The following is a 25247-nucleotide window of genomic DNA, read 5'->3' as shown; positions in this document are numbered from 1 at the left end:
TAAAACGTTGGCTGATGCAGGTCTAATGCTGAGCACTAGGTTAGCATGGTGAATATGGATATTGACTATTGCAGTAGAAAAAAATCACCAGGCTTTTCTGGTTATATTTGCTAATTCAATGAACATATTACATGGTGAATCCACTGCAAATTCTATTTATTTCAGGGACTTGGCAAAAGGGGGTACTGTAGAGCACACCTCAGAAAAGCACACCAAGGACCTGGAGCCAGGAAGTGAGGTGCGGACGCAGTTGGCGGACCTCTTGGAAGGCACACTAGATACGCCAGTGTAAGGGCTCAGATAATACACACTGTCCCTACTAATGTATGAAAGTGAATACACAATGCTTAGTTACGTTAATCTCTATATCTCCACAGCCGTGTCCCAAACTTGTTTCCAAAGTACATAAGAGCGCCCAATGGACCAGAGGCAAATCCTGTGAAGCAACTGCAGCCAGGTACAAGAATTCAGAGTGCAGGCAAATGTTCACTCTCTCTCTTTTTTTTTTTTTTTTTTTTTTTTGTTTTGTGTCCTCCAAACCCTTATATTCAAAGACTCAGTGGGAAATCTTTATCAATACTGTCAAACCTTGCACATTAATAGATTTATGGGAGAGAGACACTGAGTGCACTAAGTGCAGTATAAAATAGAATGTGTTGGTGTATCAAAAATGACAGCAGTACCAGATGGCCTCTCACCTTGTGGGGTTGTGTCGGTCACAACACCCTAAATTGCATGTATATACCAAGGCGGGGGCGGCAGCGGTTCAACCTGTTTACACCGGAAAGGAGGAAACAATAGAAAGCAACACTGCAGACCTAGGTCCACAACAGGGACGCATCTGGCCCAATGTTGACCTGTCAATTCGCACTTGAGAAAGGGCTTTTGGTTGGCCTGAAACGTGTTGTGCTTCTTCTGGTTTTATCTATCACAATAAAAAGTTAACTGTTCATTCGGATTTGTCCACATAGTCTTCCTTCTGGCTACCAGTGAGCTCGGACTCCCTGTTGTGGACCTAGGTCCGCAGTGTTGCTTTCCATTTATAGATTTAGACCTGTTTATAAATCTGTCATATGGAGAGAACAAGTTTACAATCCTTTATACCAGAACTCTGGCATAAATGATGGGAAATGGTATGCCAGTTACATAAATATGTTGTAAGTGCTGTGTACCATAAATCTTGGTATAAATGTAGATGGAACAATGACTGATTTTGTATTGATAAAATTGCACCAGTATGTTCACCGCCAACTGTCTATATCTAGCAATGCAACAAAGCTTCTAACTTTAACTATAGCGAATCGCATTCATGATGAATCCTTTACCTAAGCTGTAAGTCAGGATCACTACAGCAAGTCGTGAACAGCTTCTTAAATACTACATAAATAGATCTGCATAGAAGCAGTGTCCACAAATGTGGCAGATTTCTGTGTGCCAATAGGATTACAGACTGCAAAATGTGTGTGACCTGCAGTCATGTGTCACTATCGTCCCCTCTTGTGCTGTCTGTAGGTAATGGAGGCGAGTGGAGGAAAATCCTGATAAACATGGTACCTTTGTAGTGCTCTTTACATTCTTTCCAAACAAACATGCTTTTTCTATTGGCCATCGCATCTTATTGATTGAGAAAATCGCTCATTTATTCATTTACAAATTAGCTAAAAAGTGTTTATGGGATATTGCTCATATTCTCCAGTGTTGAGGAGTGGACAACGATGCTAGGGGTGTATGAGCAACGCCCTAAAAGAAGTTTTCATCTGATTTGCATATGAATAAAAGACCAGTTTGCTTAATCAAGAGACTGATCAATAACAAAGACACATTTGAAAAGGTGTAAGGAGCACAAGGTACTGAGAACACTTTTCTTTGGCCCTGTTCACATGGCGGATTTTGGTGCGGAATCGTCATAATCCACCCCCTCACAATGGTGGTCTATATAGACCGCTAGCGTTCTTTGTTCCGAGCTGCCCTTTATTCAGGCGGATTCTGCGGCTGAATCAGCTGCGGTGTCCGCCTCACGACAGCCCCCTCCGGACTAGGCTCATTCATTTGGGCCTAATCTGGAGTGGAGAGCCGCAACGGAATATTCACACGTGTAATCACGTGTGAACTAGCCCTTATGATTCTACTGCTGACCGACTCCCTTTTACAGTGTTTAGTCTCTATAACAATCTTACTAGACTATAGCACTATAGGTTTGCTTACTTTTTAGTTTACCATATTTTGATTTCCTTCAGTGCACATAACCAGTAGTGTAATCTTGTGTGAGTAAATATATTCCTATATGGAGTCTTAGCATTGTGAATGAAGATGTTCTTATAATGTCATCCATTGTTTTGTTCAGATGAGGAGGAAAGTTACCTCAGTGTTACGGTGCATTTGAATCGCCAGCGAATAGGTGATGGTAACTCCAGCAGCAGCTTTGTGGAGTGGTGGGTGATCAACCTGGAGGACTGTAAGAAAGACTGCAACATCCTCCCAATGGTTATATTTAATGACAAAGTCAGTCCTCCGAGCTTGGGCTTCCTAGCTGGATATGGGTAAGTGCAGTGATATTGTAAAGGGTTAAAACTACTTCTTGATGGTTCCCCACTTTAATCTAGCTCTCATATTAGCTGTGCTCGGTACTGTCTGTTCCAAACCAATGGCTAATAGGCTTCTGAAAAGTTCTATACATTATGAATGGGGGCTGGGTGGAGCACGATAAAACATATGGGCTGTGCTATGTGTTAGGAAAATGTAATTATCAATAATGGTTATCCATGGTCGGCTAAATCAGCGAGGCTTTATATTGTCATATGGAGATATCTGCACTTATCAATGGGTCATGATAATCATCTACAAGGCAGGAAGTTATGGTCCACATTTTTGCACCCACCAAACACCCCTCGGCACATTCCTTATCTTCTTCTGTTAGGCACATGAAATAACCTTCAACATACTTATAAAATGTATAGGCTTATAGTATTTATATGTGATATATCAAGAGTAATAAAATTTTCATAACACTATGCCAACCAACCCCTAGTAATTCCAGGCTCCTGCTTGGTTCTCATCATGTGTGATTTGTCTGTATACCTTGGGGTGTAGCTAGCTGACATTGAGCTCACCCCAGTATTCTTGTTATATCTGTGATGTTTGGCATCCTTCATTCCCACATTAATACAGCAGAGTTTCCTATAATAGGGAAAAGAAGGCAACAGTAGCGGCCTGTCCTGCAATAGCATCACGTCTATAAAATGGTCCTAATATTTGGGAAATGGCTAAACTTGAACCCATCTCCCTACCTTTTTATTAGTGTTTATTCAGACAACCTGCAGCAAACACAAAACAGCACATGTAAATGCACCCTTAGGGTCCCCATATCGGTAGCAGTTTTTGCGCTGCACTTTTCAGCTTCGTGGCATGTACAAGGCACAAGAAAGTCTTATGTCTCACCTGTACTTGCTTTCAGATGAAAACTGCATTGTTCAGTCACACTATAAAAATGCTAAAACACATTCATCACAATTTATTTTTTTATAGTATTGTCTACTTTCTTTAAAATACAATGACTTCCTACATGTTACTATGTATTTTCAGGCTATAGAAGAGCTATAATACAATTCACCTTTGTTTCCTGCAGAATTATGGGTCTTTACGTTTCCATCGTCCTGGTCATTGGCAAGTTTGTACGCGGTTTCTTCAGTGAGATCTCCCATTCCATCATGTTTGAGGAGCTGCCTTGCGTAGATAACATTCTTAAGCTTTGTCAGGACATTTACGTGGTGCGAGAACGAGGCGAACTGGAGCTGGAAGAAGAGCTGTATGCCAAGCTTATCTTCTTATATCGATCACCAGAGACCATGATCAAGTGGACGGTAGAGAAGGATTAAGTATGGTGACCATAAACTACGAGGCATGTACTGGATGTAAATGCTGGATGTACAAGAATGAAGAGGAACGTGACATGAAGTAGGAGGCGCATATCTGCTCTCCAGAAGGAAAATTATTTATGTGATGGAGTGCAGAAAGTCAACACTACCTGTCCAGTACAAGGAAGGCAATAGATGAAGTCTGAGAAGCCTTTGTCAACCTCAAACACTGATGCAGTCTCCTGCTGCCACCTTATGTGGGTGGAAACCTTAAGTCTGAGATGCTGCCTTATGAGAGCCCTAGTCTTCACCACTAGGCCTGTATTGCTGCTTAATACTTGGAGATCCTGCACCATACAGAGAGGATCTTGCTGGGGTGAAGTTCTTCTTAAGACTTATTTTAATAATTGGAACTTTTGACCAAAGTTCTGAAATGTCTTTGTGATAAAAGGAGCTATTTATATACTGTAAAACTTATTTTATCCACTGTGGGGAGGCCTTGGTGTGCGGCCGCCGTACACTACCTATTGGAGGGCATCAGTCTGTGCCTCACATCAATACTGTAAGCCAAAGAGCGCCCTCCAATGTGCAATATCACTGAGCAGAACGCCACCCAGGTTCCTGGTGCATTTTCTGCTTACTGAACAAAACCAAAATGAAATAAAGTTTTCAGAGTTACTTGTTTTTTATTATTAAATACGGCATCTGTGAAAGAAACTGGACTCTGTGATGAATGTGCGGTCACCTGGACCCAACAAGGAAGAAGCATTCTATGGTCCGTCATTCCATGAGAACCTAGCGGCCCTTTATTTTGTGGTCTTTATATTGTTCCTGTTTCTTTAGCTCTTGCTTTCTGCATTTAAAGTGGAAGATTTTGCTGGTAAAATACAAGTATTTTTATTCTGCCAAACTTAAAGGGGTTTTCCAGGTAAAAAAAAAAAACCCTGATTTTAAAAAAGATCTTAATGCTATTAAGTGTACCCAAATATCTATAGCAGTGTTTTGAGTGATTTCTGGCTTTCTCTGGGAGCTCCTGGTATCCTCTGCATTTGTTTACATGGGTAGCTTCCTGTTCTTTTATCCTACAACTACCATGATGCCTTGCTCTTCACTCAGATCCCCCTCCCTGTTTCCTTACCCAACTAAGCAAGCCCACCCACCCCATCATACTTGCTTTTCTTCCTGTTTGGATCTTCTGGGCACAGGAGATGATGTCCTTCTTTCAAGATGAAGAGGAGTCTTGATGTTTTGTGCCCAGAAGATCTGGACAGGAAGACAGGTAAATATGATGGGGTGGCGGCGGGGAGTAGTATTAGTGACGGACTATCACTGTAAAATCAGAAATGTGCCTGGGTAAATATATATTTTTGATTGAGTTACAAGGTAAGCGGGGGAGGGTGTTTAGTGTTAAAGGGGTTATCTGGGACAACATGGCACTTTATGTAATAATTCTTGTGCCTTGTCTTATTGCCTAAATTCATTTATATGTTAACTGCTGGACTGACACAGTCTCTTAGGAGTGAAAGCCAGGAGGGGAGCCAAACTGAAGGAAATGTATGAAAGAAAAATCTGCCAACTTTACTTTTTTTTTTTTTCCTCCCACTTTTTGCGTTTGGCTTAAACTCCTAGAAACGTGTGTGATCCCCAGGCTTTAGTCTCTCTAAAACAGACCTTCCTTTGTTCTCCATACACTTCATATCTACACTCCCTGCTGCCACCACTAGGTGGTGACCTTTATAGACTATATGGCTGCATTCAGATCAGCCCTTAGTCATGGCAATACCACTTGTGTGTACAGTCATGACACATTTTGGTTTTTCACTAAGTTTACCGATTCCATGTTTTTAGATTGTTTATCCAGATGTTTCTATGGTTATTGAAGTACAATTTTCAGCATTTCAGAAGTTTTTAAACTTTTGTTGATAAATACATCAAATTTACGTAAAGACTTCTAAAGACTTGTAAATATTTCTAGTGTTGACCTTTATTTTTCAGACTTCTACAATTTGCTCTGATATTAGATATCAACTTCTGGGCTGAATCCTGACAAATCTGTATATCTGTTTGTCTACCAACTTACTGAGGATGTTCAGATACCCGTCTTTATTCATGGCAGAGTTATTCAATGAGCCCACACCACTGGATAGACTGATACTATAGTCCAATCTCTGGACTTCCTGCAGAATTACGCTGTTTTCTCTGAAGCCCACGTCACACTGTTTGGGATATCTGGAAGAATGATTGTCCAGTTACGTTAAGGTGAGCATCGCCATGATTCCCGTGCACATTCAGTGGGCTCACTCACAATTTTGCCTAATAATAAATTTTATTTATATAGTGCCAATATATTCCACAGCACTGTACAATTTTTAGAGTTCAAATACAGACAAAAAGATACATTACACAAACAGTTAGTTCACACAATGGGACCGAGGGCCCTGCTCGCAGGAGCTTACAATACAATACAATCTAAGAACATTGCCATGAATGCCAACAAAACCTGAATGTGTCTCCTTATGGTGCACAGAATGAAGGTGTTAAACCACATCAAAATGGAAAGCTGCTTTTTCCATTGAAGTTTTGTGGTACGTTTAAGATTTCATGTGTAAAATGAACAAACCGCACCAAAAGTCGATTCACCTTTCCATTCAGCTGGTGATCCAGCGGAGAGTCTGTATTCATCGCCTCGGTCTTTGCAGACATTTTGCCCACACATTAGTCAGCCAGAGCGACCATTGTCTGTCTGAACAGACCATCAATGCTCAGCCATATGGAGACTCTGCTGGATCCCTGGCAAGTGTTTATTTTAAGTATCTGGAAGGGTTAAAATAGGAGCTTGAACGCCCCTTTAAGAAGTAGTACTCTGTATTACAGAAATTGTAGGATCTGGATTGGCTCTTGATATCACGCCAATATTCATTCTACTAGTTTGTTTTTTCCCTTTGAACTTTTATATTAGCGGCTTATCGCTCAGATGGTTGGGGGTGGTGTCTGATCCCCATCAATCTGACCCAACTTGTATACTAATATAGAACTATTTTCACACAATTATCAGTTACACACAAATTAGCTTCAGTTGCCATAACTGGGAAAATAAATTCCGCCATTATTGCCCAGAGCAACTACTTAATCTTCTTTGTTCCCACGAGTAACACTGACAACATAGATCCCAATATCTCTATATGCAACAAAAAAAAGATTTCATGCAAAACCTTTTATTTCATAAGACGCACAGAACTGTTTACGTTAGAAATACACGAGTCATGCTGGCCTGTACTGCCCCCTGCAGGTGGTACCTCCATCTGGCGTCACCTCACAAGTCCTCACAACCTTCATCCAGCAGGAATTCCTGGATTTCTCTCCTCATCCCTAACCTGAAGAGAGGGATAGAAGGCAGTTAGTTCAATGTCCCCACTGCTTTTCTAGTGAAGTAACTCCTATCCAAACCAGGCAGTGCTACACCGCTCCTCTTACTAGAATAGACAGGACATATAGTGAAGGGATACGATGTCATGTCATAATAGGGATCACTGGTAGGAAGACACTTTGCAGTCCATCTAACAGATTAGACTACATTATGCCTCAGCTCTTGGTCTACATTCAGACAGTTTATGGTCCTTACCTGCGACTCCGCTGCTCAGCCTCCTGTAGGATGTATGGAGGAAAAGCGCTCACAGATATCTAGTGGAAGAGATAAAAATAATCCATTTACAGCTGTAGTTTCACCTTTGAACTGCAGGATGACAATTGGTTCAGCTAATACATATATGTAACCCCATGTAAAAAGGTTTTCATTCCTCTCCCAAACAGTGCACGTTTAATATGGAAGAATAGAACATAGGAATGCTTAGCGCATGAGGACTACATATCCCAGTAGTGGCATTGCCGGGAAAATGAACACATGCCTTCAGGTTCCCCCATAGGTTAGTTTATTGCTGGGGATCCTAGCAGCAGTACAACTTACTGTGGAGTAAGAGGTTTTCCAAAGTGGAAAATCCCTTTAAAAAAAAGAATCTGACAAAACATCATACAATTAGCTCTCATTACAAAAGAAAGCTGTGTCTCTAATTTCATATGTTGGACAGTAGCAATCCTATAAGTCCATGTCCGACCCTTTAAACAGGCTAGCTTACATCTTTATGGTGCTCTGCCTAGGAACAACAGTCCCCAAGGTCCTAATATCTGTAAGATTCGGTGATGGAGGGAGGGGTCCTGAATCCCAGAGAACCTTGTTAACGCTTTATTCTGGCTAAGATTCTACTTACCATATCCCTGACAGTCAGTCTGCAGCCGTAGCATAATAAAGGCATGAAGTCTTCTGTATCCAGAACACTAGAGGTGAGAGACAATGTTAGGAGGGAAATAAACTGTGGTGAATACAAAAATTCATGAAAAAAACACCCCTTCTGAATTCTACAGTTTTATATAAAATCATGTCCCGATAACAAAGAAAAAAAAAAAAACCTTGTCTAACAACAATTAGGCAAACACAACCTCAAGCTGGGAAGGGATAGAAGGCCGTTCCAAACTATTTTAAGTCTATCATTGTATAGAAAGAAAGATTATTCACAAGTGGAAACACTCAAAACAGCTGACAATCTTCCCAGGAGTGGATGTCCAAGCAAATTCACCCAAAGATCAGACTGTATAATGGTCGGATAAATTGGCAAAAAAAACTCCCAAGGACTTCACCTAAGGCTATATAGGCCTCAGTTAGCATGTTAAATGTTCAAGTTCATGATAGTACAATTCTAAATATACTGGACAGGTACGGCTTGTTTGCAGGTTTGCCATAAGAAAGCCGGGTAGCAAAGCTTAAGCTGGTAAAGCTGCAAGAAACTTCTGGAACAATGTCCTTTGAACAAATAAGACCAAAGTGAAGATATCTGGCCACCACGCACAAACAAAACACCTCATACCAACTGTCAAGCACCACGATGTAGGTGTGACAATTTGGCCTTTATTTGCAGCCACAAGACCTAGCAATCTTGCAGTCATTGAGTCGACCATGAATTCCTCTGTATAGAAAAGTAGTCTTGTGTCAAATGTGAGGCCATCTATCCAACAGCTACAACTTTGCTGAAACTGGGTCATGCAACAGGACAATGATCCCAAATACACTGGCAAATCTACAAGAGGATGAATGGAAAAGAAAAGAACACAAAAGACAAGGCAAAGTTCAGACCTCAACCCAACGGAAATGCTATATTGTGACCTTAAGACAGCTGTGTAACAATGAGTGTCCACAAACCTCAGTGAATTGAAGCAAAACTGTAAAGAAGAGTGGACCAGAATTCTTAGAGAATGATCTGAGAAACTGATAGTCCTATAAAAAACATTACTTCTAGTTATTGCTACTAAATATGGTTCTACAAGCTACTGATTCATGGGGTGTACTTAGTTTTTCCACACGTGGCTTTTCCATTTTGGCTTCATATTTGATGAATAAATAATGACACTAGAATCTGTTGGCTGGTCTTCATTGGAGGTTGGATTTACCTAATTTATGACCTTCTAAGATGTTAGCCCTATGTCCTGATATATAAAACCATAGAATTCAGAAGGAGTCCTTTGGTTTTCTCATGACTGTGCGATCAATGTTAGATTCACACACCTGAAGAGAAGCAATGGCCACCCACCTGCTTGAGCAAGAAGATGATCTGTCACAACACTGTTCATTGTTGCAGCGTGGCCTCTCAGGGTTTCCAGTAGGTTCTGCATTCTTGTTTGGCTTCCTTTGAGAGAGACGCTGAGATACTTGTGTGGCAGAAAAGGCAGAGGCGTCACCTGTCACAAGAGTACAGATCAGTCACAGGCCTTGTGACATCACATTAATTGGTCACATGGCCTGAGCATAGCTGAATCATTTCAAGTGAAAGTGCTGAGCTGCGATACCCAGCATAGCCGATTGTACAAATGCAGACTCTTCAAACAGCTGATCAGCTGGAGGCCCAGATGACAGACTTCTGCCGAGCTTTACTTCTTGAGCTATCCTAAGGGTAAGTCAGTAGTAAATAGGTCCTGGAAAGCGCCTTTAAATATAATAGATTGATAAGTCCCTATGAGCATCAACTGGTTATACTGCTACAGGGTGGCAGAAAGTATAGAACCAGGAGAAGCAGGTTAAAATTTATAGTTTCTGATTCGGGGCTTTCTTTAAAGTCTGCTATATTTTTTCTTTGCTAGTGTATCAGGGTGTGAATATTTGGTCGTATATTTTATTAAAATATCCAACTTCCTTTTAATTGAAAACAGGCTCTAAAATTCTCCCTGGAAATGATGACTGAGCTGTTGCCTAGGGAAACCCACACGCATGTACTGTACAGCTATAGCAGTCGCCAAAGGGGGGGGGAGGGGTCAGTTCAGACGGCTGTATCTATGATTTTCAACCTATAGAAGTGTTTCTGGTGACATATGCTTCATATAAAAATCACATTCCCAACTTTGTTTAACCCCCTCCACTGGAGGATGTGCCTTATTTATAACAAGGTGCGCCCCTCTGGTCTTCATGAATCTCTACCACCGAGTACTGGTGTACAAGACAGACTCTCCCTTGGTATGCCTACAGCATTGCTAGTGAGACCTGAAACCGGTTTTTTACTAAAAGGAATTAAAACAAGTATATTACAAAAATGTTCACCAAAAACCCTCGACAATAGCAAACAAGAGGTGAAAGAGAACATAAACGGGAGAGAAGATGATCCAAACCACAGTCCTCACCAATACATGTGTCTAAGGTGCACATGCAGATCAGACATCTTTCTTGCTGAACATTCTCTTCTGTAACATCGGCCCTGGAAATATTTAGTTTCTCACTTGTCCTGTAAGAACATAAAAAGCCAGAGTCAAAGTCAGAGCAACCAAATATATGAAAAAAGGAAGCTGAAATCTGACTAGATGATCCAGACAGCTGCAGCAAAGTACACATATAGTAGTTTTATCTTACAGGATATACTAAGGAAGAATAGAAGATCCCTGGTGGGAGGGACAGTAATAACTATAGTAATAAGGACTACAGCATCAGCCATTCACAGCCCTGTAGTTGATTCTGCACTGTAACCCTTTTACTGCCAGGTTTTTTGCATGTTATTACTAACCCTCCCACCAGGGAATTTCTATTCTCCCTTGATATCTCATTTAACTCTCCCTCCATGGGCGTAGGTCGGAGGACACGTGTGATCCCCAAATGTGAGTATGCTATAAAGGTATCAGATGCGACACCAGGTCACAGCTCTGATGGAAGGCCTGGGGCTGAGAGATTTTCTTTTCAATGCCAAGTATTTCTGGAAATATGTTGGTTAGAAGATAGTCACCTGTACATTGTGCTGACTGTGGATGGGAAGTCTGCCTGCAGCTTAGTGATGAATGACTCAGACAGATGCTGGATGCTGCTGTTATCAGGAGCCTACAAACAAATACAAAAGCCCATTAATCCTGAAAATCTTCCACAGTCACAGTCCTCACACCGGGAGAAGTCGCCCGGTCACCTCAACGTCTCATGGAATAAAATACAGTAGCTCAGTGTACCTTAGTTTCCAATGTGGGAATGAAGACAGACGGGACATTGAACAGCCTGTTATAGAAGGAAATTTCTTTCAGTGAATATTCCCGCATAGGTCGGACAGTGATAACATTTCCATATCGATCATCTGAGAAACCCTGTCAAGAAGATTTATAACATTGTCATATCATATTTAAGAAGTTCTATGTCACATTTAGTAAGCAGAGCATGGGACACTCGCATGACTATAAAATAAATATACTCACCGTGTCCAATGGTAGAAATGCCCCACGTCCCAAAGATATGTTAGAAAGAAGACGAGTGGCAAGACGTGTGCAGCTTTCACCGGTCATCACCTTGGGGTAGCCACAAGTAAGTGCAACAATCATGATAAGGTGACTCCTACAGAATAGACATATAGGAGGAAAATCAGAGGATGTAGGCCAATCACTAACTAAGGAGCACCAATAAGAGGCGAAGTATAATGGAAGTGTATTACAGAAGAAACTGCTAGGTCTGGATTATTTAGCATCACTTAGATGTGAATTAGATGGGTGGGGCGAACAGCATTTTTATTAATTGCTTGTCCTTGTTTTATATTTCAGACAAGGAGGAAAAAAAAAAAGCTATCTGACTTAAAAGAACAATATTAAAGAACAAGCTATTAAGCATGCAGCTTACCGGAGACACTGCAGCAGCTCCAGTTTGGCTGTCAGAGTCCTGGCATTGCTGAACATCCCGATCAGTGCAGAGGTGTACACTACAGGAGGACGGCTGTATGTGCCGCCAGTAGCAAAAAGTTGTGCCAGCTCATGGGCTTTGCCTCCTAGCTCATCTGCTGGATGCGCCATCTTCTGTCCCAGAAAGTTGTTCACTGCCTGCTTGTAATTCACTGGATCCTTAGGGTTAACTGGAAGAGCTGACTGCAGAACATATTGGGGAAAATTGAAAACCTGCAGCCAAAAAAAGAAAAAAAAAAACAGCTTGAAACGTGACAAACTACTTAACTATACCGATCCAGCAGTTTACTAACCATAACTTCTGTTCTAAGGAAATACAGTTCTAGATGTGACATGTCAGAAGTTTTGATGGTGGGGGTCTTTTTAGAGCACCATTAATTATTCCCATGGTACAGGAACATAAAAATACAAAATACATAAGACAAGTACAATAGTAACAGTGACCAACTGGAATAATGGAGTAGCCGGCCCTGCTGACAAGGGTTTACAATCTATGAGGAAATAGGAATAGACACAGTAGGTAGGCGAATAATAAAACGTTCAGCAATGATCATTGTCTGGATCTCCAATTACTTTCTTGTTTGCCGTCTGATGCTGAGACCCCTCCTCATCTAACATTTCTCACAGCTGAGGGTGGATACAATTGCACTCCATGAGCCAAATACATCAGCAGCAGAAATGTCTCTCCTGTACTGTAATATATCACTGCAGGCTCGGGATGATCCTGACTGTATACAACTGCAGCAAACTCTCAGCTGTGAGATAAATGGGGTGTGTGCAGGCTTTTAGCCTCTGGTAGAAAAAAAATATCCCAGTCCCCGATAGTGAATAGAGATCTTGAAAAGACATGTAGAATAAAATTACTGAGTATAAAAGGGAGACTATTTCATTCTACAATGGTCACGGTTTCTTTTCATGGGCAATGCTATTGGGTTAGCCAAGCTTTCCAGTTGCATAGAAGATGGATGTAACCAAAACCAACAAACATGTAATGAAATAAAGTGTACGAGTCAGGAAAATGGCAGTAAGTGTCCCAGGGAGATATCTTATAGCCCGACTCTGCCCCAGGCCATGGCATACATTTGGCCAGTCACTCAGCAGGTACATGGTTCACTTTATCCAGCCCCTCTAGCTGGTCATGTTAATGCAAACACCAGCCAGAAGTACCTGCTTTTCTACACAAGTCTATGAGAATGTAATATTTTGGCTCTCATACAGTTAAATAGAAAAAGGGACTTCTGAGTGGAATGTGAATGGACAGGTCAGTCTGCCAAGCACATGACCTGCTGAGGAGCCCCTTAAGACTCACCTATAGAGGGAGTGAATTATTGACTTGACATATGCATGCCCTGTACTATTAGCATTCTATAGCTGGAGTGGGGGATTGAAGGTAAAACTGAAACACTGGGTCAGATTTATTACCGTGGTTGACCTTGGTATTGTTAGCGTGAAGCTTGAGGAGATACAAGCAGCCCATTTGGATTGTATAGAAAGTGAAGCTCCTATAGGATGGCACATACATACGTACCATCACAAGAATGTTTGCGGTGTCTCCAAGTACAAACTCAAGAGCAGGAAACAAATACTAGGACACCGGTAGTCACACAACAAGGGACAAGCAGGGCCGTAAAAGGACATCAACCTAGGCCGGGTATCTGCTCCTTTATACGAAGCACATTCAGAATCATATAAAATGACCACAAGTGGACGACTGCCTTTCACTTTTCTGACCGAACAATCAGAAACACATGAGGGTTGCATAAGGGCCTGAAGCACTTTATTGGGCCTGTACTCACTGTCCACTTCTACTGGCATTCACCAGAAAAAACCAGAATTGCCAGGTCTGTTATCTCCCCAGATGAGCAGAGAATCACTAGGAGCTACATAACCAGTAAGACCAGTTTGGTGGTGGGTCAGTGATGGTCTGGGGAGGCATAGCCTCAGGAAGGTCATATAAACTCCTGACTGCTAGGTTACTGGAATAAAATTCTTAGATCCCGGTTCAGGTAAAGGTCTTCACCTTTAATCTTTCTCTCAGCGAGATCCATTGAGATGTTTGAGCAGTGCATAGTAAATGTCAGCCAATGTTTCTTACTTGTGCAGGGCCTGAGGGGGATGTGCAGACACAGAAATCCAAAAAGTCCCCCACCCCCTCCCCGTGTCATGTTCCGCCCCTCAGACCCTGCACTAGGAAAATCACAAGAGATCAGTTTTAACCAGGGAGTTTCTGTAACACTGAATCCCCTTCTCCCACCTTATATAGTCCCCCATTCATTTTAGATAAAGGGAATACTGAGTAGACGGCTGTAGAGGAAGCAGCAAGCAATACTTACGCCCAGTCCTTGGCTTGCTGTGTTTAATGCATCCCATAGATTTAGCCTACGTATTCATATAGTCTCACCTGCTCTAGGGCCACAATATAGAAGGGAAAATTGGTTTTCTTTAAAAGCTGCTGTACTTCAGAAAGAGTCTGTTCCCGCTGCTCCCAACTCTGGCCACACACTGCTCCTTCTGAATTGCAAGAGAGAAATACAACCATCACATAGAACACAACCGTACAACTGTCATAGTATGAAACAAACAAAAGAGACACCGAGCACACTATATAGTGTAGAATGTCTGATAAATTTTGGTGGAAATAACCAGAAGATTTAAAAGGACCAAATGGCCTCTCACCTGATGAGGTTGTGACAATCGCTCACAACTACGTTTGGGGTTTACCGTCAGGTGGAGGAGGCAGCACGTCTGATGGACACCGGCCAAGGCCAGGGAAGATAGAGTTTTCAATGAAATGGAAAGACGGCGCTCTCAGGTCACAACAGGATTTTATTCAAAAAGACAATGATGCACTGTGCATCATTGTCTTTTTGAATAAAATCCTGTTGTGACCTGAGAGCGCCGTCTTTCCATTTCATTGAAAATAGTATGAAACAATACATTGATGTAGCCCATAGGAAACAATGGAAGGGTTAAAAGGGATTTGCCTCTGTAAAAAAGAAAACCTGCTGGCTGAGGAATCAAAATGGTTGCAAAAGGTTAAAGAACTTCTAATACGCAGACAGGTCCACTGCGTCCTCTGTTCAGACCCTGCCCAGGCCCCGTTGCGCTCTACTTTCTGCTTCCATCTCAGCACAGCAGGAACTGACTGGAAATGAGGTGAATAAAAAGTTCTTTAACTTTTTAAAATCATTTTTAGCCAATTTTATCTGGCTAGAAAATCCCTTTGAAAAGCAGCTTTTCTGTCTACCTAGTTGATCTACTAGGATTTGGTCTTGTAGATGGATATTGTGATAAAGTTCTTTCATTTTACACATTTATACATTAGTAAAATTATCATTATGGTGTGGAAATCTCCAGACTTACCATCTCTTAAAAGGATCCTATCAGTCAGACACTATTTTTTGCAGGTACCACGTCGGAATAGCATTAAGAAAGACTATTCTTCTCCTACCTTTCGTCGTCTTCTCCGTGCCGCTGTTTGGCTACAATCCCGGTTCTTGTCGCTATGCTAATGAGTTCTTTCGCAGCACTGGGGGTGGGCCCCAGCGCTCAGACAGTACTGGGGGCAGCCCCAATGCTGCGAGAGAACTCTCTCCAGCACCGCCTCCTCTTCTTCAGCAGCGTCATCTTCAGTCTCTTCTTCTGGTGGTGGCTTGTAACTTCTAAGGCCTCGGGCAGAGCAGACTGCGCATGCCCACAGGCCACGGAAAATGGCCGCTTGCACAGTATTGTAAACGGCCATTTTCTCGTGGCCTGTGGGCATGCACAGTCTGCTCTGCCTAAGGCCCAAAAGTTACAAGCCACCGCCGGAAGAAGAGGAGGCGGTGCTGGAGAGAGTTCTCTTGCAGCATTGGGGCTGCCCTCAGTGCTGTATGAGTGCTGTGGACCGACCCCAGTTCTGCTAAATAACTCATTTACATACCAACAAGAACCGGGATTGTAGGCGAACGGCGGCACAGAGAAGACAATGAAAGGTAAGAGACAAATAGCCTTTCTTAAGGCTATTCCTATATGGTACCTACAAAAAAATTGTGTCTCCTGCCTGACACCGCCCTTCTGACAGTACAGAGCCTAAATAGCATATTGCACTAGCAAACTGCACTGACTGCTTGGGAATGGTGGAGGCTAGAAATAAAAAAAACCTCTAGTTGCCCTTGATTCAGTGGAGTGGCGCCTATTTACAAATGCCAAGAACTACTGTTAGTGCAGGTAGTGAAAAACCTTCTTTACCAGAATTATTCCACTAATTCTTCACTCACCATCAATGAATAAGATGCCGGGAGTGAAGCGCAATTTTTTGGGGGCTTCACGACTCAAACCCTGAAAAACAAAAACGGTAGACAAATCACACAGGGTGCAAGGGAATAGCGTCGCTACAGTAATGATATTATAACATTGAAAATCTTCAGCTAACCAAAAAATAACTATATAGCTAGGGCGGCAGAATCAGCAATGGAGTCAGGGCCAGTTTTGGGTAAGGTCGGAGACAAAAAAGTTACAGACTCCAGCTTCAAAATAAAATAATGAATTTCAATCATATATTATCATTAGTTGTATAATGAATGAGATGCATAGTCTGCTGCATATTTACTTTCATCAAATTCAATCACTAACTTTTCCCATTGGTTAGATGAGCTTTATTGATTCTGACTGACCATGTCTCCACCAATAAAACCACATATATCATATATCATAGAAAGACACTAAAATCTATTAGAAATAAATGCAGTCAACCATTAATCCAAATAAAAGGAATATACAGATTGTAGGGCAGAAGGTTGTGGATAGCCCCTAAATATAAAGAGTTAATACATGTAATATGTAGTTTTACAATTTATAGTACCCATTGGTCTGCCCCCATAGCATATATGCCACGTTAATGCCCCGCTCACAATATAATGCCATATTAGTGCCACCCAAACAGTATAATGCCACCCACACAGTAAAGTGTCATGTTAATGACCCGGAACACAGTGTAATGCCACATAAGTGCCCCCTCACTAATTTGTGACACTGACCCCTCTATGACATTTAACCATTTTCCTAATTTTTCTTGTCTAAACCTGGAATACATCTTATATTGCATCTTATTGTCCACCTTCACCTGATGGTGTACGCCGGTCAGAGAACCTTCACTAATAGCAGTATAGTCCCCTGACCTAAAAAGGAAATATCACTAGCAAGAAATTATAATTGTTAACTTAAAGAAAATCCTTGCCTCTTGGACTTGATGGATCATAGCACTTGAGGAAGCTCCACCAGAATAAGCCAGGAGAACCTGAAACAGAAACGCACCTTATAAATATTGGTTGTAACCATCTCGTCACAATTCTGGTTCTTTTCCGGATCGCCACCATATATATCCTGATTTGCATATACATAGAACTGATCACTGACTTAATATGGACTCAGTGACTTACATGCACAGTCTGAGTACAGAGGACAGAGTAGTGTGAAATGTATTTCTAGTCTCGGCAATGACTGCACACGCTTTATATTAGGCTGATGTATATGGACAAGGCCACTGCTAACTGAGCACGAAGTCAGTGCAAGGACTATACTTAAAGAGGTTGTCACATAAATAACTTCTGTCCATATGACCTATAATGTTCTGCTAGGATCTGTCCATGCAGTATACGGACAGATAATCTGAATGGCCACCATGTAAAGCAACAGAGGATACAGAATTCCATATCGGTAACAGCCGATCAGTCGGGTTAGACAAACCAGTCCAGCTTCTTTTTAAAGGGGTTTTCCCATGAAAGACATTTATGACATACCCACAGGATTCTGGGGTTCATACAAGTGAGAAAATATTACCAAGTAACCATCAGGTCTATCAGCCACCTTTACCTTCTCTCCTGGATAGACAACTCTGTTTTTACCCAGCATGGCTCGGAATTTGTGGACAAAATAGTCTCTAAAACAGGACCTAAAGCAAGAGAGGGAACAGTGTTCAGGATAAGTACAGATCGCATTGTCCACAACTGGCAATGGAAAAATGCCATTAACCCTTAGTACGAAGGACATGTAGGGAGAACTGAGGACAGTGAGGACCAGGGGTCCTCAAACTGCGGCCCGCGGGCCACATGCAGCCCGCCAAGCACTTCTGTCTGGCCCCGCCGATGTCTGTGAGACCTGCTCTGCCTCCGATGTCCGCTTATCACATTGCATACATGCGATGTAAGGAGGATACCGGAGGCAGATCAGGCCACACAGATATAAGGAGCGGTGCCTCCTGTATCCTCCTTACATTGCATACAACCGAAGTGACAGGAGGACACAGGCGGACACCGGAGGCAGCGCAGGTCGCACAGACATCGGGAGTGGTGCCCTCCAATAGGTAAAGTGAAGAGCGATGTCTCCATGGCCTGGCCCAATATAGTCAACTGTGCCCCTCCGTCACTTCGTCAGTCAGGTCACCCTAACAACGTGACCTGACGCAGCCCAAATTACAGTAAGCAAAGCCACTACCGTACTACAGTTTGCTGTGCCACTCAGCAGTGGTCTCACTGGTCAGGTTTAGTGCCTGCTGCCTTCATGGATGGACCCTACCTGTGCCCCCTGAAGTAAGCAGTAAAATATCTTACTGTAGGATAAATAACACCTCAGAGGGCGTTCACACTTGTGCTCGGTGTCTGGTGTATGCATTCCGTCAGGTTTCCATCTTCAGTCCCAGCCAAACTGGACAGGGGACAGCAACCCGGCAGTCACCTTTAAAACCCATTCAATTGAATAGGTTTGTAAAGGCGACCAACAGTGTCCGCCTGTGGCCTGTCTGTGGGGAAGCCATTTTTTTTTTAGCTGGACACAAAGTCCTGCATGTCTGACTTTGTGTCCAGCTAAAAAAAAAAACGCACTGGTGGTCACCTTTACAAACCCATTCAATTGAATGGGTTTTAAAGGTGACTGCCGGGTTTCCGTCCCCTGTCTAGTTTCACTGGGACTGAAGATGGAAGCCCGATGGAATGCAGACACCAGACACCGAGCACAGGTGTGAACGCCTCCTGAGATTGAAAACTGAGTGTCCCCCTCCACCCCACGGATGCATTCATCTCCATTTTTTCTCAATAACACATAGGAATAGCCTTAAGAAAGACATCTAAAGGTAGGAGAAGAATAGACTTTCTTAAGGCTATTCCTACGTGTTATCGAGAAAAAATGTGATTTTAATGGTAGAATCCCTTTAAACTATATTTCGGCCCTCCAGTGGTCCGAGGGACAGTGAACTGGCCCACTATTTAAAAAGTTTCAGAACCCCTGGTATAGACAATGAATGGGCAAGAAGGGCAATCTGTATAAAATGTATCCCAGACAAAGGTATGGTCAGATTATGTTGGCTGGCTCTTCCAGGACTAGCACTGGGTATACCATCTGCACTAAGGCTATACACAATATAAGTCCCTTTATCCCAGGTACTCCATCCTTTTTGATATCTCAACGTGTTTCAGTCTCCAGGTCCACTAACTGTATACATGTGACCTGCCCTGGTAGATTGTGTGATCTTAGACTCCAGAGACACCATTATACCAGACTTGGGTTGTCATCCTCTTACTTGCAGAAAGCATCTCCCACACGTATGACGACGACAGCGGCACCTTCCTTACACTTCATACATGTCTTCCCCAACCTGCAGATACAAAAAACAGTTTTCACAATGTGTCTTATAAACTAGTGAACCCTAGCCATGTGCCACTGCTACCCACTCTTATTATTGCCTTCAGCCTGCGGCATAACTCAATGCACTCTCCCACACTCTCCAATAACTCTCCCACACACTGGATGACACCATGCTGAGGTGATTTCCTTACTAGTCCAGTGTCTTATTCAGGAGAACATACAGATGTAGCAGAGTTAACCTGGACTTGTGCAATTGGTTAAACTTCTGTAGAGTGTTTTCTTATCACCAAACACAGCAAAAAACTATGAAAAGTCATTGGAAAAACATTTTTCAATGGCTTTCCATTGTTTTTTGCTGTCTCCTGTTCTAAAATATCATGCCGCAGCAGTTTAACCAATTGTAGAATATACAACAATAACATAAGTAGCAATGAACTGCTCTGAGGTGCAAAGAGCATGAATTGCGATTTATAAAGGTAAATGAGATTGGAACATTGTTCTCACATTGCCAACATACAGAGAGGGATGCGATACAACGATAGATTTTCTAGAAGCATTTCTGACATTACTACATGTAGTTTTTATTAGTTTCAAAAAAGGTTTTATTACAGAAGAAAAAGAATAAGAAATTGCTACAAATAAAATAGACAATGACCCCCACGCAGGGGGCTAAAGACAGTACCAAATTGAAAAATAAACATACAGGTGACATTATACAATACAAGGTTCAAGACATGACAGCCCGAGCCACATAATTTCCTGAAACAAAACCTAACCAGGGGAGGGGGGGAAATAAAAAACAAATATAAAAAAAAAAAAAAAAAAGAAAGAAAGAAAGAAAAATGAGGGATAAAGGAGGAAGGAAAAGTTGGAGAAGGCAGTGAATTTCAGACCACCAATGAAGCATAAGGGAGCTCAGCAATCTATATATACTATATGAAAGTTGACAAGAGCCATGGAAACAATGAAACAGAGGACTCTAAGCCCTGTGGGGCTGCATAATCCAGCCATGGGCGCCAGATCTCTCAAACTTATCAAATGTATCCGTATGAGTAGCCTCAATGCATTCATACAGCATAATAAGGTTCATTCTATATAACACAGCAGAATGGCATCATCTGGGGGTGCGCCATTGTATGCGGGTGACCATAGTAATAGATTGATGGAGAAGGAACATATTATTAATTCAGAGGGTTTATCCACCGACAGAAGGACTGTAGGTAGCAATTCCAGTCGCCTAGCATACACAGTATTAATAGTATCTTTAACCTTCTGCCATAGGGTCCGGACTAATGGACAGGTCCACCAAATCTGCCAGTTATTCCCCAGGGCAGAGCATCTATCCAAGACATTAGGACAGAATTTGTATAGCAGGCACATAATAAACTCTATGTAACCACTTCAAGGATGTTTAAGCCAGGGAGACTTGCCCACCACACAATACACTGCCACAACAGTGATGCCACCTGGCCAAAGACATAGTAGAGCCTACATCAGATTGCCAATGCTGCAGAGCAGGAAAGATAATCAGAGGAGGTGAAGCATTAAAGATAAAATATAACAGAGAAACAGTACCCCTACCCAAATGGGAAATCCATGCACATTCGATTGAATTGAGTAGATTTAAGACTAGATGAAGGAGGGAGACCCCTAAGAAAATGAAATAAGGCAGCTGAAAGTGCTCAGCTGGGGGAGGGTGATAAAGGATTGAAAAACCGGCACAGAAAGAGAGGGATTATTGATGCTTAAGTGTCTAAGATGTATGAGGTGATGTTGTATCCACCAAGTAAACGGTCTGGCATCCAGGCCGGGGTAAACATAGGATTGTTGAAGACGGAGAGGAGAGGGGAGGGTTTGGAGTTTATATTGAAATCTCAACTGGTGCCATATCCGAAGAGAGTGAGATGTAAAAGGAGAGGAGGTAGACGTAAAAGTATCGGGCAAGGGCCCCATAGCCCAAAGCAGACCTAGGAAGGTAGAAGGGAGGTAAGAGAAGATTCAAGACGAAGGCACCTAGGGGCACCTACACCAGGGATGACATCGTAGAAAGCTGGGCTGTCTTATAATAGGTGGGTAGAGATTGAAACAGAGAAATTTCAGGAGAGTCACCATTTTAAAGGCATGGACTCCAACCAGCCAAAAAAGCGAGGGGATGATTTCAGATCATGTGACAGTAGCTGTAGCAGGGGAAAATAATCCCATCGGAATAAAGAAGACTGGTAAGGGGTCAAATTGACCCCTGGGTAAGTCAAGTAGTGATCGCATTTTCATCACAAAGCCATAGTTTGATAATATCAGGTTTTATGTACAGGAATATTAAGAAACATCGCCTCTAATTTGTCAGTGTTAACCCTAAGACCAGAAAGAAGTTCATATTCACAGAGTAAATCAAAAAGACTAGGTAAACTGACATGTGGGTGAGGGGCTGGAAATAAGATATCATCTGCAAATAAAATAAGGGTATAAGATTGTGAGCCAATTTCAAAGCCCCTGATATCCAGATGAGATGAACTGGCTCCATTACCACGGCAAATAAGGCCGGGAAAGGGGACAACCCTGACAAGTGCCATGGGCAATATAGATAGGGGAAGGGGAGGTGGATGGGAGTTTAAGATGTGCTACCGGGGTGTCATAAAGTAGGGATAGAGTTTAGATCAATGAGGGTGGAAAACCAAAAGTATGAAGAATCCGGAATAAGTATGGCCAGAGGACAGTATCAAAAGCTTTCTCTACATCAAGTGCTAGAATTAACAGAGGGGTACGGTTTATGTGGGAAGCGTGTATAACATTAAGGGCTCTACAAATATTGTCAGGGGTTTGTCGGGTTGGGATAAAACCAACCTGGACTCTATGAATGAGGTCCAGCAGGCAGAGATTTTTAAATCAAGGTTGAGGAAGGAAATATGGTGACTTCTGCAGGAAGAAAACATCAGAGCAAAAGGACCAGACTGTGCTGGGAGACACTACAGCATCAGGGACAGGAGAGTATGTGCTCCCCCACAATCTCTTCCATATTTAAAATTTAAAAAAAAAAAAAAAAAGTGGTTATCCCAAACATCCCCTTTAAGGTAAACTTGCATTAGGTATAAATAGTAAATTGATTGTCCCATTTAAGTTATAAATAGGCCAGGAGTAGTAAGAAAAAAAAAAAAAATCATACTCCCCTTTTCCCGGTGCCTCCCTACACGGTCCAGTCTTCTCTATCCCGTGTTGATATGTGGCGGAAGACCCAGCCACACTTGACTGCTGAGGCCAATCAGCAGTCTCATTGAAGGGCATGCAATGTACCTGTGACATCAGGGGTCTCTTCCTTTGGCCTGCTGAGGCCGTTGACTGGCCACAGAGGTCACGTGACCACTAAGGACAATCAGTAGCTTCAGCAGAACGCAAGAAGAGATCTGTGAGAAGCCACCGGAGCAGAAGGACTGGAACGCAGCAGGAAGATACTGGAGCATAGAGGACAGATGAGTATGATTATTTTCAAATTTTTTTTACCTCCCACAGTTGCCCAGGCATTAACAAGATATATACCTGGACAACAAGGGAAGGACAAAAGGGAAAGGGGATCAGAGGCCATTTAGAGCACAATAAGCGTCCCAGGATGACCATACCGCCTGAAATGCATCTAGGGTGTGGTTCAGGGCTGGACAACCTTTTTAATGACCTGACACCCTTTAAACAGTGCCAATATGAAGTAGAATTTCTCCTGCAAAATTAAGACGTCATTCAGCTCTGTGAATGAAAAAAATAAAAAAAAATGTATACCTTTTGAAAGGTGGAGAGTAAAAAATTAAAACAAAACAAAAGAAATAGCTGCAGTAGGAAGGAGTTAAGGCTTTAACAATTTTTTTTTCCTTCGGATTATTCAAATAATTTTGGCTTTTTTCATTGTTACATAGAACTTTATTTTTCTACATTTTTTATTACAGTACTTTGAAAAAAAAAAAATATATCCAAATAAACTTTAAAAAATAAGCGTCAAAAAAGGTCTCTACTTTCACCTTTTTTCCAGTTTATTTACTTTAAATATCACTGAGTGCTAACAAAAATAGCTTTACCACAATTTTCCCGGTCCATAATGGAAATTCTTATGAAGGTGAAACATAGTTTTGTATGGTTTGGCTAGAACCTGTGATGTAAGCAGCGGTGGGATTTTTGTTTTATTTATTTATTTATTTATTTATTTAGAAACGTCACAATAGACCTCATATTGTTGTTGCTTTCCCGCAACTGGGACTAATAAATTGGCCCTGCCAGTTCCAGAAGTAGTATAGCCTCCTAGCGTACACTATATAGATAATCTGGGTCCTCCAGCATCTAGTGATCACATGACCACTGGTCCAGGAGGAAGCTGCATCATGGAAGCTTCAATAGCTGTATACACAGAATTCAATAGGTTTGAATTATGATCAAGATATAGATGTGCAGTCACAAACACCAGTGGGGACATTAATTGTTGCAACTGGCTTTTCTGCGCCTCCCAGACTACTTTCATGAAAGTGGAATGGGAGTTACAGTAGATTTAGGATCGGTTACACAAGTTTAACAAAGCAAATGATGACTGACATCTACGTCAGCTTGTAGATTACAGCAAAGGAACACAACCCAGCAGAGAAGCTGCTGGATTTATGAAGAGCTGTGCGCATCGTCATAAATGAGGCAGGTCTTCGTCTGGCTTCAGCGTTGTGGAGATTGGTGTTCGATACATTGGTTTTCATAAATATTCCCTATTTAGCGCCGGGATCAGAAAAGCAGTGAAGAAAATAAAGCAGCCCTGCCTTCTTTAAAGGGACTTCTGCAGCTGTCAACTCCGCAAGGCCATACAGGTATGATATATCATCAATGAGAGGTTGTTAGGAGGGAAACATATCACTGCACTGAGGAATGGAGGGAGCTAAAGAAAAAAATATTAAAAATCAGCAGAGCGGCATCTATTATACAATGCAAAGGATTGGTGGAGGTGGTGAAAGGTCCTCCTTTAAGGGGTTAAATTACTGCAGCATGAAGGATGCCTCTCAGGCCTCGTTCACATCTGCGTTGTTAATCCGTAATCTACTTTCATGTCCGCATGATTGGTGCGGAGAGCACACGGACCCCATTATAGTCTATGAGGTCCGTGTGCTTTCACTGCTCACCGCTTGCCAATGCGTTTGCTATTCCGTTCCGTTCGGCGTCCCCATGCAGACTCCCCCGACAGACTCCCAATGCAGACGTGAACGAGGCCTCAGGACATGGCCGCCTTGCTGACATGTTTGTACCTTCTATTTATTCTCACCTCTGACATTTCTCCTCCTTCCCTAAATCCATATACTCCAGGTCCTGAACGTCGCACATTGCTGCAGCTCCCGAAACTCCCGAAACCAGCTTGCAATCAAAACAACTGAACACGACTTCCGGCCCTGACTAATGACGTCACAGGCAAGGTCGGGGGCTATGAAGCAATTTTTCTTTAATATTTTGTATAAAATAATCGCTTCATTATGGTGAAACAATTGCCATCATCAATATCTTACACGCCCGGTGAGAAAGGAT

General features: G+C 42.2%; 2 protein-coding genes across 2 annotated transcripts in view; one reads left to right on the top strand and one right to left on the bottom strand.

Moving 5' to 3' along the window:
• PIEZO1 (piezo type mechanosensitive ion channel component 1 (Er blood group)) overlaps positions 1-4532 on the top strand; it is a 167931-nt gene extending 163399 nt beyond the window's left edge. The window contains exons 48-51 of the mRNA XM_075281928.1: positions 166-288; positions 378-457; positions 2345-2540; positions 3626-4532. Coding sequence (XP_075138029.1) covers positions 166-288; positions 378-457; positions 2345-2540; positions 3626-3875 — 649 coding nt within the window. The 3' untranslated portion in view covers positions 3876-4532. The remainder of the gene's footprint in view (positions 1-165; positions 289-377; positions 458-2344; positions 2541-3625) is intronic.
• A 1678-nt stretch (positions 4533-6210) lies between these two features.
• On the bottom strand, positions 6211-25100 carry CTU2 (cytosolic thiouridylase subunit 2). The gene is made up of 15 exons (XM_075281954.1): positions 24991-25100; positions 19651-19725; positions 17949-18027; positions 17314-17373; positions 16355-16415; positions 14497-14606; positions 12037-12308; positions 11622-11757; positions 11382-11513; positions 11168-11259; positions 10575-10675; positions 9494-9641; positions 8120-8186; positions 7477-7535; positions 6211-7228 (listed from the first exon to the last, which is right to left on the bottom strand). The coding sequence occupies exons 1-15, from the start codon at positions 25047-25049 to the stop codon at positions 7168-7170; spliced, it is 1512 nt and encodes a 503-aa protein (XP_075138055.1). The 5' UTR covers positions 25050-25100; the 3' UTR covers positions 6211-7167.
• Between the last annotated feature and the right edge of the window lie 147 nt (positions 25101-25247).

The sequence above is a fragment of the Leptodactylus fuscus genome, chromosome 7 (genome assembly GCF_031893055.1).
Source record: "Leptodactylus fuscus isolate aLepFus1 chromosome 7, aLepFus1.hap2, whole genome shotgun sequence".
NCBI classification, from domain to species: Eukaryota; Metazoa; Chordata; class Amphibia; order Anura; family Leptodactylidae; genus Leptodactylus; species Leptodactylus fuscus.
Note: the sequence above shows the minus strand (reverse complement) of the source record. Positions and strands in the feature narration are given on the sequence as shown.

Excerpts from the sequence above, each read along its gene's own strand:
- CTU2 (XM_075281954.1), bottom strand. The coding sequence starts at position 25,049 with ATGTGCGACGTTCAGGACCTGGAGTATATGGATTTAGGGAAGGAGGAG. Across the intron at positions 17,374-17,948 it reads TTGTCTATCCAGGAGAGAAG|GTTCTCCTGGCTTATTCTGG; the intron begins GTAAAGGTGGCT and ends TTTCTGTTTCAG. Across the intron at positions 14,607-16,354 it reads CGGCATCTTATTCATTGATG|AAGGAGCAGTGTGTGGCCAG; the intron begins GTGAGTGAAGAA and ends CTTGCAATTCAG.